The sequence below is a fragment of the Lates calcarifer genome, linkage group LG7_1 (assembly GCF_001640805.2).
Source record: "Lates calcarifer isolate ASB-BC8 linkage group LG7_1, TLL_Latcal_v3, whole genome shotgun sequence".
Taxonomy (NCBI): domain Eukaryota; kingdom Metazoa; phylum Chordata; class Actinopteri; family Centropomidae; genus Lates; species Lates calcarifer.
Genome location: NC_066839.1, coordinates 7766536 through 7782905, shown reverse-complemented (window position 1 = coordinate 7782905; position 16370 = coordinate 7766536). Strand labels below are relative to the sequence as shown.

At 39.2% G+C, this 16370-nt stretch overlaps 1 protein-coding gene across 1 annotated transcript; it reads right to left on the bottom strand.

Moving 5' to 3' along the window:
* Positions 1 to 11160: 11160 nt before the first annotated feature.
* taf1a (TATA box binding protein (TBP)-associated factor, RNA polymerase I, A) lies at positions 11161 to 16069 on the bottom strand. Its single transcript, XM_018661630.2, is given in 12 exon segments — positions 11161 to 11407; positions 12443 to 12597; positions 12706 to 12829; positions 13113 to 13179; positions 13396 to 13554; positions 13765 to 13886; positions 14166 to 14364; positions 14453 to 14566; positions 14834 to 14857; positions 14859 to 14998; positions 15253 to 15451; positions 15829 to 16069. Coding segments are annotated over 11 exon segments (1284 nt in total). The 5' UTR covers positions 15380 to 15451; positions 15829 to 16069; the 3' UTR covers positions 11161 to 11354.
* Between the last annotated feature and the right edge of the window lie 301 nt (positions 16070 to 16370).

The following is a 16370-nucleotide window of genomic DNA, read 5'->3' as shown; positions in this document are numbered from 1 at the left end:
CTCCGTGCTTTGGGAACAGACTGCTCTGGACTTTATCTGCAATAATAATAATACTGTAAATTAATGAGAGACTGTGTAAAACAAGCCTTGAATCACACACCTCTTGCTCAAACACCCATACACAATCATCTGGCTTTGTTTAAATGTGAAACGATGAGATTTTAGCATCTTTAATGAAAAAAGTTGTGGAACGAGAGTGAGTGAGTTTCTCTGCTTATCTCAACGGCTAATGCGTCTCATGCTAACACCTCCCTGTTTTATTCGACACAAGCTGTTGCAGCTGTCAGAAATGTAAAACGCTTCACTTCCTGTGTGACAGAGAATGATTTTGCCTGGAAAGACTTTCCAGACATCAGGTGTATAGAATAGCAACTGTAAAACTTTTCCTGAATTGGCTGTTGAATAACACATCTGATCAGTTAATAGTAAACAGACATTTAACTTGGATTCAATTAATGAAAGTTTTTTTATTTATATATACTATATATATATATATATATATATATATATATATATATATATATATATATATATATATATATATTTTTTTTTTTTTTTTTTTTTTTTTTTTTTGAGACTTCACAAGCTTTTTCAATTCTAAACTTTGTAAACTTGAGGTGACCTAACCTAACCTTAACTTGTTATTCACTTGACATATATGAAAATTCATTTGCATGCAGTGGAATTTCTTCCTTGATCTAAACATCATTGTGATAACATCAGACTGACATCATTACAGCTGCTTTACATAGTGTATGCTGGACCTGTATGACAAGTGGTTGTAGTAGTGGAGATTGTGTGACTATAAACCCGTCAGGCCATCTTCAGTGAAACTGACAGTGACGCATGCTGTAGTTTATTATATATCATATTCTGGAGTGTGGCATGTACACGTTCATGCAAACAGGAAGTGATGAACAGGATCTGACGAACTGATGAAACGTAGGCTAAACTAGGGGTGAAATACAAACTGGCTGCTGTAACCAAACAACAGACACACCAGATATTCAACATTTCTCTCATGCCTTCAGTTTGCTTTGGATGACTGTGAAGTGTCACAAATTGACTTGATTGGTAAATTGGTTGGTATATTATGTATTTACTGACCATCCAAGATTTCAGAGTATTACAGTGTGAATTTTAAGGCTATTACCCCTGTTCAGAGTGTTTGGACTAGAAAGTGTAAAGTTGCCTTTCATAGCTTTAACCATTGATTATTACACTTAATTTTAAATCCCCGTTTAGTATTCATAAGCTTTGTATGAACATTTATTAAATTCGTCATACTACACTGTAATGTAGCTGTTTTTAAACCATTCATGAAATGTCTGCATTCTACTTATGAGTGTTAAATAGGGGCAATTAGAGCAAAGTGTCACTGTATAGCTTTGTTAAGCTTTGCACTAATATAACTGATATTTTTATTGTAAAAATCTCAACTGTGTGTCCACTTACTAGCTTTTTTGTGGCACTTTCATCTGCATCTCATGGTCTTCATCAGCAGAGTTCAAAGGCCAGAGACTGGAGGCATAATCTATCCACATACGTGCCATTACCTGTAATCTCATAACCAAACCGACAATGCTTAGGTCACATGATGACAACTGAGCAAACTGCAGATGAAAACTGTGAAATGTGGTTGAAAGCTCCGGAAAAAGCTAGACTCAAGTGGGGAGTTTTTTGGTCCAGCTACTGTTTCCATGGTTGATGGTCAACATTTATGATCAGTTATTGTTTGTGTCTCATTTTCCTGGTGTGTGAATGGGAGCTAAACCTTTTAACAAACCAAAGCTCACAATGGGCTGTATTTTATCTCTGTCCTGTAAAAAACTGTTATTTCCAAAACATATGCTTTTCATGAGACAGTGTTGACAGTGACAGTGTAGATAATGCAATAGGTTTTTAATAGGAGAACAGTCTCAGCCCATAAAGGTGTGCTTAATTCTTGAAACTCACCAAATTTAGAGATACATGGTTTTCACTGAAAAACATATTTTTGTTATTCTGCCAACTCCAGCCAATATCACCAACTCCTTTTTTTAATCACATGAGCCAACAGTCTTTGTCCTCCTATTTTCTCTCCCTTTATCTAAGTCTCCTTGGAAAACTAATGATGTCCTTTCATGCTCTTCCCCTCCTTGTTCACAGACTGACAAAGTGGAAGCCTTCAATGCAGGAAAGCTGATGAGTATGCAAATGACTGGAGACAAAGGAGGTGGAGTTGGGGGGGTGCAAAAGGAGAGAAATGAAAGCAGAGTGGCAGTAGTGGAGAGTGATATGTGTCATTTGGTGATGTCATGCATCCAAGCGTCCAGGGTGACAGCGGCGGTGGTAACAGCCTGAGTCAGAGGATGACATCAACGCTACAAGCTGTCAGACAGGTTGTGAAAGGGCTTAGTCCCACGCTCCCATTGTCCTCTGGTTAATGCTGTTATTCAGCCTGCCACCGGCCTTACCATTTGTTAATCTGACCTAACACACAGTTAGACACAGGACAAAGACACACAAACAGCAAATTTAAAGGCCAGCATAGAAAAAGGCCAGCGGTGAAATGTCAGCCCTGTAATACACCATCACAGCTTTTTTGAATACAAAGGAAAAAGCACACAGTTTTGAGTGAGGTCAGGCAATGAAAATTTACTAGCAGACAGATTCGACGGAGGTTACAAAGCTTGAATTGTTTGGCTACTGTAGCTGTTTGGCCTCTATATCATGTAGACTAACACTGACTTTCAAGTGGAAAGACTACAAACAACAATGAATAGATTCTACTTACCCATATTGACTCTGTAAAGCCTGATACATCTTATTCTGCCATAGTGCTCCATTGTTGACCAAAACTTTGTTGACCAAAAACTTTTTTTAAAAAACCCATAATGAGCCACACCGTTGCTCTGGGTGACATGTTTCTTCATAACCATCAACATGGGGACTGTTGGGAGTTTTGAGACGACCTCATGTACACCGCTCTGCTGCCATAAATACTCAATAGTGCACCAAATTTGTATTAATCCATGGCTGAAAAGACACTTTAATGTGTGTTAAAATGACAGTGACAGTGCCTGGCTGTTGAAGGAAATTACTTTATTTGTGACCCATTTTTTTCAAAGGGAACAAATGGGCTGGGGGCTGTGAGCCACAGTCAGGACGCTTTAACAGACAGACAAACCTATCATCACTTTGGTCTTTTCATTGGATTTGCTGACAATAAGAGACATCCAGAAAATCACCAAACCTGTTCTTTAAGATAAGGGCATTTCAAAAATATCTGTCAAACACAGTCAGGTTTTATGAGGAGCCTGAGTGATATTTTTGACATAGTAAAGCTATATTTAAGTCTATAGAGATGTGAAGAGGAAGAAGTTGCTGGTTCTTAAGATATTTTCCATTCCCTGTGTTCCCCATTTAGATTTTTCTTTCAAGTTCTTCATAGAAGTTCTGCATAGAAACACAGTAGTCTCTTGGATAATGTAGCACTACCAGAGGGCTGAGTTTTCAACTATGTATCATAGAAATCATGTTTGTTTTTGTTTTTTTGTTCACCATCTTAGTTTAGCATGCTAACATTTGCTGATTAGCACTGCTCACGAGGAACAGCTGAGGCTGATGGGAACTTGATTGGTTTTGAAGGTTGAAGATGAATGGAAATTCTGACCTGATGGTGGTGCGAGATGAAAAATCTGAGGATCGCCAAAATTGTCAGAACTCATCCTGAGGAGTACATGGATGTCTGACTGATTTTATGACAATTTATCACATAAAATTCATTAAAAAACATCTCTTTGACAAATCCATCTGGTAGATGTTTAGTCCAGGATAAACTCTGGATGACAAATACCTTTATTATCAGCTTCAATCCATTATTTCCACAGTAAAGGGTTAAAAGCTTTTTCACTAATGCATTTAATAACCTGTCACCCTTTAGGCATTAGATATCCAAATGACAATTGTTAACAGATGTCAAAGTTACATAATACGGAAAAGTTCAACCACATTATCTCCACTAACAGCCATCCAGATATACATGGGGTGAGAGGAAGTGCTGTTCGAGAGAAGGATGAGTAAAGGCAGAAGTATAGAGGCAGACAGACAGACAGGCTGCCCTCTCCAGCTCCCACATTCATTCAGAAAGCTTTGTTTTATTTTCCAACCATACAATCACCCACTGTGTGACCTCGGTACACTGACAAACTACACTTCTTTGGGTCAGGTCAAGCCTGTTGTTTGTTCGCTGCCCATTGCACTTACACAGAATTACAGATTAGCAGGGACAGCATGAGTCAGTGGGCACTTATATGCGTGTGTGAGTCAGTGTGGTGTACTTAGTTAACAGGTTGGTTTCAGGAAAACCATTTCAAAGAATCATTTCACTTGTACCAAGTATTACACCTGTAGAGTTTCAGAGGATTTCACCAAGTGTGAAACATGTCTCTTTTGCAGACTGCAGGTTTGATAAGTGAGTGGGTGTGTTGGTGGATGATATCACCTTGATGATATCACCTCTCAAGTACTATAAATATCCATTATGTTTTCTTCATTTTTGAAAAAAGGGAAATGGAATGGGAAGTGAGAATCTAAGATTACATGTTTACTAAAAACTTCATCATTATCCTCCTCTGTATAGTCATAACACTCACCAGCAGGACAAGAAAAGGGCATAAATTAAGAGATTACATCATGCGAATCCACACAAAAGATGCCCACATGTTGAATAAAAGCAAATTTGATCTTCCGGATACTCTATTCACACATTCAGACTACAACATAATTCTTTTCAAACAAAAACCTTTTAAGGCTGAGAGAAAGAGCTGGGGCTTCAAAACAACTGTGAAAAAGAGCCTTACAGATTCATTACATCAAATACATGTAGTATGTTGCAGGTAGCTGGAGTGCCCCCTGCAGGAAAGGGCTATATTAACTCAGAAGTAAGAGGAGCTTTATTCAGAGTATATCAGAATATACTGTAAAGAGCAAAGTTTCTGAACATATAACAATGGTTTCAAATGAAGGAGAAGTTCATTAATTAATTGTTCATCATTTTAAAAGCACAGAAACAAACAGGCCTTTTTCACCATCGACATCTTGACCCGTCATAATAGGAAAAGCACAGGTGTTACTAATAACATTAACAGTTGCGTCATTCTATTCAAGTGTCCCAATGAGTCATGACAGTGTGACAGTGATCCAGTATGCACAGCACCAGGACCCTGGAAACTCAAGAGCTAAATGGAATTCAGTCATGATTAATTTGATTGTTTACACCTGCGTTTTTCCCACCATGACACATCAAAGTGGCATCCGTGAAAAGAGCCTGTTATGATGAGGATGAAATGCTGTTGAGGAAAAAATGCCTTTACATTTAAAGGGGCACTCCACTGATGTTACTCATAAAGTTTAGGATAGGTTAGGGTATAAAAACCCTGATGACATCATCAGGGTTATCTCGGCTCGGCCTTGAGACTTGAGAAACATTTTTGGCGTAGTAGTAGCATGGCTCCAGTGATGGTGATGTCAGTCTGTTAGTCCACCACTTTAGTCCAGACTTGAGTATCTCAACAACCACTGGATTGATTGTCACAAATTTTGGTTCAGACTTTCCTGATTGCAGCATTTATCAGATTCTAACTTACTTCTTGACGCTCCAGTACATCCAACTTGTTGCTAAAAAGGATGGAAGTCCATTGTTAAAGGTAATTAAACATTGAAATTTAAGATCCTTTATTGAACAAGCATGGTATTGTCTGTGAAGATTCTTGGTCATCCAGGTCATGGTTATCCAAGGAGGGTTGAATCAAGGGCAGCTGGACTTGGATGTAGATTCTTGAAGAACTCTTGACTGACAGGTAAAAGGTCTTCAGTTATCTACAACCAAGTCTAGGTGCCCTTGATTCAACCCCTCTAGAATAAGCAAGGTATTTTTAACTCACATCCAAAAATCACCATCACTGAGCATTATTACACATTGTCCAAATACACTGTAAAGTAGCCAGTAATAGTGTTTTTCGTAAACAATTTGGTTGCTAGATAGTATGACCTTCTTTGAGAAAATGTAGTTAACATTGTGTCTTTCTGTTTTGTTTACCTACTGATTAAGACGGGTAATGAAAGCTGCAGACTAGAAAATGTAGGTTCCAGTGTTTTGGAAATAAAGAGGATATTTCAGGGTCTAAAGCTTTTATTTAAACTATTGTTTTTTTCTGTCTCTTTTGGAAGCACAAAACTAACCCCCCCCTCCACACACAGACACACAGAGTATCATCTGTAGATTGTGTCACGGCTGTCTTGCTTGTCTTAATAATTGATGCCTGCCTGGAATTCTGTTGTATCTCTTTTTTTTCTAATTTCAGATGATTCAGGGTTTGTTTTTTTTTTCTCCACCCTCCTTGTGCTCCAGTTGGCTGGCCTCCACAGAGCTTGAAGGAAAGTCACAGCATTTGGATTGCCACTTATCACACTCAGGCACGCAAGAAATTAAACCTCCATAGCCGCAGGTGAATGCTCTGTTGGTCAAGGTGCTTTGCATTTCAGAGTCATTACTTCATTGTTCTGCACCGATTGTCTTCTGCTCGGAGGGGCGTGGGTGGGGGGCAGTGGTTGTCCGTGCAACTATATGCATGAGCATGAGCTGTCTCCAGTCCCCCCCACTAGTGAAGATATGAGATCAAATTTAAATATATGTAGAGGGATAAGCTGTTTATTCCAAGGCCAAGATTTTTTTATTATTATTCCACCCTGGATAAGTAGAGCAATCTTAGAAGTCAAGAGGATCAGTTTGTGTTCACCAGCCTGATCTTTTCTCACAGTTGGTGCACAGCAAAGAAAGCTCCTGGTCTTGGCACATACACAGAGCCGAGCGCCGTCTCCCCAGAAATCAGCTCACAGTCTTTATTCTCCTAATACATTATTGAAAGCTATTTTTGCAGCTGCACTCCGAGAACAAAGGTATTGCAGTTGTCACTTTCAACTTCACAGACAGAATGGGGAGGATATTTTGGGAATCTTTTTTTTTTTTTTTTTTTTTGCTTTTTTTGCTTTTTTTCCCCTCTCCCTGAAGTTCCACAAGACTCAACTCCCCTCAAGCAATTTTTTTTGTCTTAGCATCTGCCAGTATCGAGTGTGTCGAAAAGCCTTTTGTTATCACACTGTTCAAAAAGGGGGCCATCATAGGTTTGGAATACACCCATTATACGCTGGCCATTCTGCACCAAAGCAAGTGTAATTATGATAAGACTTAAAGCTGACTTCTGCAGGATTTTCATTCATGAGCTTGATTTTTATTTCCCTTTTTTTGATCTTCAGTCATGTTTTGATTCTGACTTCAGCCACATGCTTTTTCTGTTTTATCTCCTTCCTGCTTGTAGCATGCGGCACTGGCGAACACATCAGTATGTTAAGTCCAAATTGCATGGCTGAATTACCACGCTCTCGCTCTCCATCTCCCTCCTTCCTCCCCCACCACCACCACCCTCCACATTCGCAAACCACACCACACTTCAAATGTCTCGCGGAGTTACTGAGATGTTACATTGTCACTGTGCAAAGTCTGGATTTTAGGTTACAAATCCTCAGAGCCCTGCAGACCAACCAAGCAAGACCCTGAGTCACCAACTAGAGTGTGTGTGTGTGTGTGTGTGTGTGTGTGTGTGTGTGTGTGTGTGTGTGTGTGTGTGTGTGTGTGTGTGTGTGTGTCTGTCTGTCTCTGCATGTGCGTGTGTGTGTTTTTGTGTTCAGAGAGGAGGGAGTGAAACTGTAAGAGAGGGGGGGGGGGATCTCAATTAATGTCAACCTGACACAGCAAAGCCACATCCAGGGCCTTTCTACACCAGGCATAAAATTAAAACATCTCTCCTTACATGATTGGCGTTTTTTTCTGCCAGTAGCAAATAGATTCAGTCCGCAACCTGCGCTGATGATTAATTACACAAACAATTATTATGCCTGTCAGTTCACAGTGGGGTTAGGCCAAAGACGTCAGTAAATTTCTCCCTGGGCCAGAGGAGGTTTTAAAGGGGCTGCTAGAGTCGTCAGATGAGTCTACAGAGACAGGGTTTTTTTTTCTCTTTTACTTGATAGATTTTACAGCACAGTATGTCCCAGCAACCTTGTGGTGCGCTCCCAGATGAACATACATCATTGCTTTTCACCCACACTGTGCACTGAACAAGCTGGTGGAACCTGTAGACTGCTCAGCGGCCAGTAGTACCAGTGGATGTACTGTGCCCAGCAGCTGCTTAATGTGTTAACACTCCTTCCACCTGCCATTATTCTCTCATGTTTGTCGCAGCAAACGTGTGTTCTCAGTCAACAGGATGAGTAAAGGTCACATCAAATACATAACCACCAGTCATCGTTTTGAGGAGAAGAGGAAGTGGCTATGTACATTTTCTGATATGAAACAATATGAATTAGAGCCCAAAATATAAAGACATAGTTCAACATTTTGGGAAAGACCCTTACTCGCTTTCTTGCCGGAGTTAAATGAGAAGATGGACACCACTCTCATGTCTGTAGGGTAAATCTGAAGCTGTAGCCAGCAGCCAATTAGCTTAGCTTAGCATGAACGCCCCCACAGAACCACAATTTGTCATTTATACACTTCAGTTTTTGTGTAGACAAACATGCTGTGACATATTAATGAGAGAACTTTAGACCTGCTAACAGATAGACACGACATTGGTATAAATCTTCTTGTCTCGCTCTCAGAAAAAATGTGAATAGCTAGCCAATGTTCCATAATTAGTATAAACAAGAAACATAAACAAATACACTTAAATTAGTCTGGGCATGTACTGACTGAAATAATTAGCCTCAGTTGTATTTTTCAAACATGCCAAAGCCTTTTGGAGGACAAACATGTAATGACGTCATGGTTTATATTGTTTTTCTGTGCTGCAATTTCTTCTCCCTCATTAGCTGATGCATGCATCAATTCTGATATCCAGCATCTGTAATATGGTAAAATAGGCCAGTAGAATCAGCCATGCCAGCATTTTACCAGTGGGCTCTAGCCTGAATATGTGCATTAATATTACAGTATACTGAACACTATCTCCTTATGTACGATTAAACCCTGTAAGCACAGAGATGTTAATTCCCTGCAAAAAAAAAAAAAAAAACACAGATTCAGTTAATTTACTGAACACAGATGCTGATTAAATTAAGCATTGTGTGTATCCTTTAATCCACAATTACTTGAAATAGGTGAAGACATGAAAGGCCTCAGTGTAAGGCGGTTACGGTGAGATGATAAAGATATGTTACATATCAAAGATTTTGCTGAAGCGCTTGTAGTACTGTCTTTAACGGTAGCTATCCCTTTAATATTTATGGTTGTACTGGGCCGTGCTGCAAATCATTAACCAGGACTGCTAAGCATGTATGGTTTTTGTAAAGATAGGGAACTTAACCATATTTTGATTTATATTGCGATTATGTTTTAAATCCATTTTGCACACTTGACCAAGTAAACATGGACATGACAGAGAAAAAACCTGCACATTTGTAGTTCCACACTGTCATATTAACAGCTAGGACACCCTGCCCCTGACTCCTGCTGCTACTTCAGGAGGCAACAATGAGCTGATGGTTGTGATAGGGACATTTTTGATGTGTGTGACCTCCAATGATCCCTAATAGGTGATTACACCTTCCTCTGACTGTTCTGCAGTTTGTCTGCTGCAGTCTGGGAGAAATTAAAACCCAAGCAAACCAGGTCTTTGTTCTCAGGGTTGGTGAGAAAAAATTAGGAGAATCAAACTGTTCAAACTTAAAATCTCTAGTGATCTGGTGAGGAATGGCAAACTTTGTACTTTTAAGCTTTGAGGGGGTTAGATTACAAAAGGGCCTGAGACAGGAGTCTCCACTTTGAGTCCCTGGACAAGAAATTAGATCTTAACTGTCAAGGTGCCCTTGAGGAAGAAATCAAACTCCCAACAGAGACACTCTGTGACCAGGGGGACAGTGTGATGACTGCCTCAACTGTGAACATCTGTGTAGGTGATTTAAAAAATTCAAAAGCCCCCCCTCCCGCCAAAAAAAACATTATTTTTAAAAAAAAAGCTTTAAAAAGGTCACAAGCAGGACACAATCCAAAGCAGTGACCAGCTCCTGACTCGATCCTCTCCACTGCTCCTCGAGTTTTGAATTTTCAAACATGTGTTATGTATTCCCAGATCCCTTCTGCAGCTGCTCCTGTGGTCGGGCAAGTGCTTTGGGCTTTGGTTTATGTAATGACTGCAAAGCAACACACACACACACACATACACACACAGTACGGCTGACTGACTTGCTGCATGGCCAACATTGTAGCAAGCCGAAACAGAATCATTACAAACACTTTCACTTATTAAATTGGCATGCTGCTGGATGCAAGACTTTATTTCATGGTTCAGTGCAAAAGACTCAGGAGAGCGAGCACAGCGTTTGAAGGCCAAGGCTCCTGTTATGCCATTAGAAACATTCTTTGTACAAAAATATCTCCTTTTTGAATAGATGGCATCAGAAATGATGAGCCTCTTTACTACAAGAGACACTGCTTTGTGAAATAAAGGACTGACAGGGATAAATGTACTGTTTCTGTGCAATATACTTGCACATATTCAAGCTGATCACAAGTCAGTTATGATTTTTTTGAGAAAGGCACCTCTCATATTCAAGGAAAAGGACTTACTTACGAATACTTGCTATTAACAGTAACCAACAGTCAATGGTCTCTCCCAGTGGCTTCTGCACATCGTGCTGGTGAAAGGCTTGTGTAGACTGCTCTGACATGACAATAGATTTGACAGAGAGAAAACGCCTCAGGCTGTGTGTGGCATGCACACACTAATGACCTTAAAACCCCTCCACACAGCGGTCAAAGGTCAGCTGAGGGCAGAACGAGACTCTGAACTCATTACAATGTTCACAGAAACCACGAAAACGACGTGAACGCTGATTCAGAGCTACAGTCAGTTTCTGTTAAAATGAGGTGGTCACAACCTCCAGATGCTCACTGCAAATATACAGAACAAGAGCTCCACATAGTGGAAGATGTAGCACCTTCATTACAAAGCTCATGGCATAATTAATACAAACGTGGGAACAATGTTTAAAAAAGAAAAGGAAAAATATGCAGTTCATTTTTGACGCTGGAAACACACAACTGTGTGTCAGTGAACCTCAGGTTAATAATATTTTATCACACGAAAAGAAAAGCAATAAACTTCATGTAAAAAGTGCATCTATGACGACTCCTGTTCTTCATCAAGCTGCCTTTGCTGGATTTTTGCCGTCGTTTCCTGACAGCATACTCAGCCCTGCTCTTGATGGTGAATTGTGAAGACACAATTTGATATTCTCTTTGTGTTCCTCTCTCAAGTCCACTCTCCACTGGTTACCCCTGCAGCAATGTACTTAAGATTTAGGTCTGTAAGAAGAAAGACATCGATGGAAGTGTAAAACAAAATTTCATAAAAGATCTTACAGTGTATGTACTCAGCTGTTTCAGTGTCTAAAATGTTGCCTTAGAGGCAAGAAAATTCTGCACAACTACTGTTAGCACCAGCATGGCTCTCAAAATCCAGCATCATTCCTTTCTCTTAAGAGAAAACAAATTAATTCACTTCACAATTTTCTGTCAATTATGGACCACATGTCACTGGTAAAATATTTTCTTATATTTTCATGCAAGTTTAGTCTCTAGTTTTCTATTGAAGTGTTACTTCAGGGTTTCCTTTATCAGTAAAATGCCAAGTCTCAAACTACAAGGTCTACAGGCATCATTTCCTGCAAGAAGCTAGAGTATGACCTCAAAAGATCACTTTACATCTTGTACAATGTGATCTGGTGGTAATTTTGTAAATTACTGTTACATCAAAGCTCTTATGAGTGGAATATTTTTTCAGCATTACTCTTATGCACTGCTGTCAGCCACAGTCTTTTTTTACACAATGCCTTTGTATTGCTAGCAGTTGCCAGGCCAACAAAAATCTGAAATTTCCAGCAGTAAAATTGGCCTTGAAAGGCTCAAGAACTTGACTGTGCACAGTTAAAAAAAAAAAAAAAAAACATTCTATGTAACATCTGTGATCATGACAGTGAAATTTCAGTATTGATTAATCTGCTGATCATTTCAGTCAATTGGTTTGTAAAGTGTTGAAAAAGACCACCACAATTAACAAAACCCTGATTTATTCAAATTTCTTGTTTTGTCTGACTCACAACCCAAAAGTACTCATTTACTATCATACTATACTGACAAAACCAGGAAATATTCACATTTAAGAAACTGTAATCAGAGAAGTTTTTGGTATTTTTGCTTTAAAAAGACTTATTCACTAAATTATTAAAACTACTGCCAATTACATTTCTGTCGATCAAGCAATTGATTTATTGACTCATTGTTTCACATTTGATGACAAAACCTCCAGTACTTATTGTATAAAGATGTACGTAGACTGACCTGGGCAGAGGATTTTAGTCAGTGAAGCCTTCACCTTCATCAGCTCTGGGTTCCCCTCAGAGTCTTTGCTGCCGTGGAAGCTTGTGAAGTGCAGCGCAGGCCACCAGTCCTTTCTTCCAGCCATTTCTCTGAGGATGACCTCCTTCCAGTTTTCTCTGTTTAATACATAGATATACACAACAGGCTTCAACAACAAAAAATACAATCTGTTAAAATTTTAATCAAAACTAGAACTTCCAAATTTTTCTTCCATTTTAACATACTGTAATTGTAGTTTCTGAATAATGGCCTTTAAGCACATCCACACGTCCAGGTTGCTCCTCCAACACGCAAAGTCCAGCATCTCCAGAACAACTCCTAAAGCTTTTTGGAGATCACCTTTTCTCTCTGGGAAAACAAAAATCCATGATGGATACAAAGGAACAGACATGATGTTACTCAGAGACATGTCTATAACAACAGACAACATATTTAAAAACTCTTCATGTTGCCTGTTTTATATGGTCAAAACAAAGAAGCAGTCTGCACAAAGTCATCAATTGGTGAATTAAGACTAAAATTGAACTTTTCTGAACATGAATTTGGTTAACTTCAGTTCTATCATTCATTATCTACTAAAATTGTGATCTTGTCAAATAGACAACAGACATTCAATTTAAATATGCTTTACCTGACTGAAGCAGGAGAGAGCTGTACTCTAACATCAGCTCATGGCTCGGGACTAAAACATGGAGCATCTAAGGCATAAGGAAGTAAAGTTTAAAAGAAACATTAGTAGCTGCATGTTGTTTGTGTTGTTTACTTTAAATTTAATAATAAGCAGGTACAGGTTCTAGATAATATCATAACTGCATGCAGTTTCACAGGGATTATTACAGCTTCACATCTCTTATCAAAAACAAAACAGAGCAATACTTCAATACTGTACTGGCTTTAGTGCTTTTAATATGCACCTTCAACGCTTTCATCAGTTTCCTCTCTGAAGTATCATGCCGTTTTAAGTACTGGTACAGATAGACATGCGCGTTGGGATTGGGTGGGAAACTGTTGTCATAGGCGTAGTCATTCAGGACTTTCAAAGCCTCAGTGTGATCCTCATAGAACTCCAGCATCTGTCAGAATAAAGCAAAGGTTGTACAGTAAGCAGGGAGCGTTCCTTACGCTGAACAATAGCCAGCCTGATGAGAACATCTGAAAACATGAAAGACTTAGACTGATGTCAAAATGTATAGTGGGTCTATTCTCAGTGATCGTTTTACCAAATGTCAATGTTATCAAAGAAGACTAAATAAGATTGTGTCAAGTTGTGAATGTGTCCTTACCTCAACGTAACTCACTATGAAGGGATCCCAGACTCCAGGATTTTTCAAAATCTCCCTCAGATTCACAGAGGCCTGTCTGAAGTAGTTGTGCATCTCTTGGTTGTCACCAGAGTTGTGATAGTCTGAAAACAGGCAGCCGAATGTCACATAAAAAAGGAGCAGTTTACATCTGCTTTGAGACAAATAATACAGAAGCTTTTTCAAAAACATTACATCACATCAGAGGGCATTGGCAGGCCTTTCCCAATAATCAGCTCTGCAGTTGCTCTATTTTGTGTGCAGTTACTGGGTCTGTCCTCTAGGTGGAAGCATGGCATCACACACAAGCTTTCAGTGTGCCAATGTAACTGATACAAATAACTAATAGATGCTTTGGGGTGTTGACTTGAGTATTGCCTTACCACTGTTGGAGTGTGTGGACTTTTTGTCACACCAGATGATATAATCCAGCAGGCTCCTGTAGGCCTGGATCAGTTTAGTCTTCTGATACTGAGCCGCTGACTCCTTCCCGTACCTCCAACTTTCAGCAGCAGACAGCTGACGCTTTGCATCCTCAATGTGACTATGGAGCAGCAGGTGGAAGGAATGCTCCAGACTGATCTAGAGACACAAAAACAGGTCTCAAATATGATTCAGTAAAGTAAAAGAAGGAAATCAGGTTGAGTCAGGTCCACATTATCTAACGTACCATCAGATAATGCTTAACACCTGAATGCTTCATTCGCTCATAGATGTTGTTGTAGTCCTCCAGCTTTGAGTTGGGGTGATGGTGAAGGATCTCAGTGCTGAGTCTCCAAATAAGCTACAAAAAGAGTGTTAATGTCAAGGATGTGGATATCAGACTTGCACATAGTACCTCCTTGAACTGTTTACATAACTGATACTTTGATACTGATATTGATATTTGTATACATGCTCTGTATTAAAATATATATATATATACCTGCAGTTACTGCAAATGTATTTTTGGCTGGATCAGTGTAAAAGAATTAAGGCTTTATGTGCTTTATGTATATTCATATGTGCTGGGCACTGTGTGTATATGACAACCCCATGAAAACAAGCCTACCTCTTTATACTCATGCCTAATGCCAGTTAGTTAAGTCCTCTAATATTTGGGGGTAACATGCCATATATTCTGCTGCCTCTTGCCACCTATGATGCAGCATGGCTTCTCTGATGAGCTCCAGACATGTCCTGGCACTCTGGTGAAACCCAGTTTCCCTCTGTGTCTCTAAAGGTGAAAAACAAAGTTATTATTTGATGACATGAATGCATTTGCTAGAGAATATGATTAGCTTGTATGGGTTTTATAGCTACTGGAATCAGTGGAATCATTTGTTATTTATCAGCCAACATACACACAGATACCAATATCTGCAATAAGTTGATAATGATATGTCAGCCCAGACAGTGTATTTGTCTGCCTCTAATAGGTTCTATGTTGTAAAAAGAACAATGTGTGTAGGTACATACTGTACAACTCACCTACACACATGTGGTTAACCAGAGGGAGCTTGGATTTTCTCCCTCCTTTTGAAGAGGTGTCCTCTGAAGAGTAGTTGTCATCCTCTAAGTCTTCAGGAGGCCCTAGCTCTCTTTCCAAATCATCCATAACCAGCAGGACAGACTCAGGGAGGACAGCTGCCTTTTATCACCTGGTCAAATGGCGGTGTATGATTGCTACCTGCAGGAATAAAAATGACAAAACATTACAGATAAAGTAAACTTCTCACACCAAAAAAACCCCCAAAAAATAAAAAGAGATTAGTGTATATGCAGCATGACACTTTCTTAAACTGCTTACACTAATCTGAAAACCTACAGCTCCTCGTTTGTGTCGTTTGTATCCAGACCTTTAGCTGTGGCTAATTACTGCGTAATTAAGATGTAGTCGTAAACACACATTAACAGACCAGTTAGTTAAACTTCAATCGAACTCAGCTTTCGTAGAATTATTTCGAATAATCACCTCACAACTGGCTACAAATGTAATTCTATTACAAACTGTTAAAGATAGAGTAGATGAAAGCTAATAGGTATAACGCTTAACACGGTTCCTACCTTCTGAGCAATAACGTTACCCAGATGTTTTGTTAGCCAGTGATGCTAATTTTGATAAGTGAACAAACGCTTATTTCCGAGGTGCAGCACCTTTCCAGATATTGACTCCCTGCTAAAACTGAGCCGATTCTTTAAAATTACTATTATGATCTTGTATCGCGACTGTGTACACCACCTTCCACATGTTTTCACTATTTATCATGCTTTCTATTCAGTGGCTACTGGCTACGGAAGTCGAGTGGAGAACTGCACTGTTATTGGTTGATGTAGCCGGAAGAGGCAGAGCTAAGAACCACTCCTGCTGCCTTTGAGTGAAATTTTATTTGTCTTGTCAACGCTCTTGTTTTAAAAAACTGGGCATCTGTGTGCAATTATTGTCTTAAATTATCTGTGTCTTTTACTGTTTATATGTTCCAATGGCTTATTTGATTTGTTTTGATTATGAGAAAGAAACTAGTGCTGTGCAAAAAGTTTTAAACAAGTAAAGTAAAAGTAAAGTGAGGATGCTTTAAAAAAATAAATAAATTAGAAATAGTTTTTGT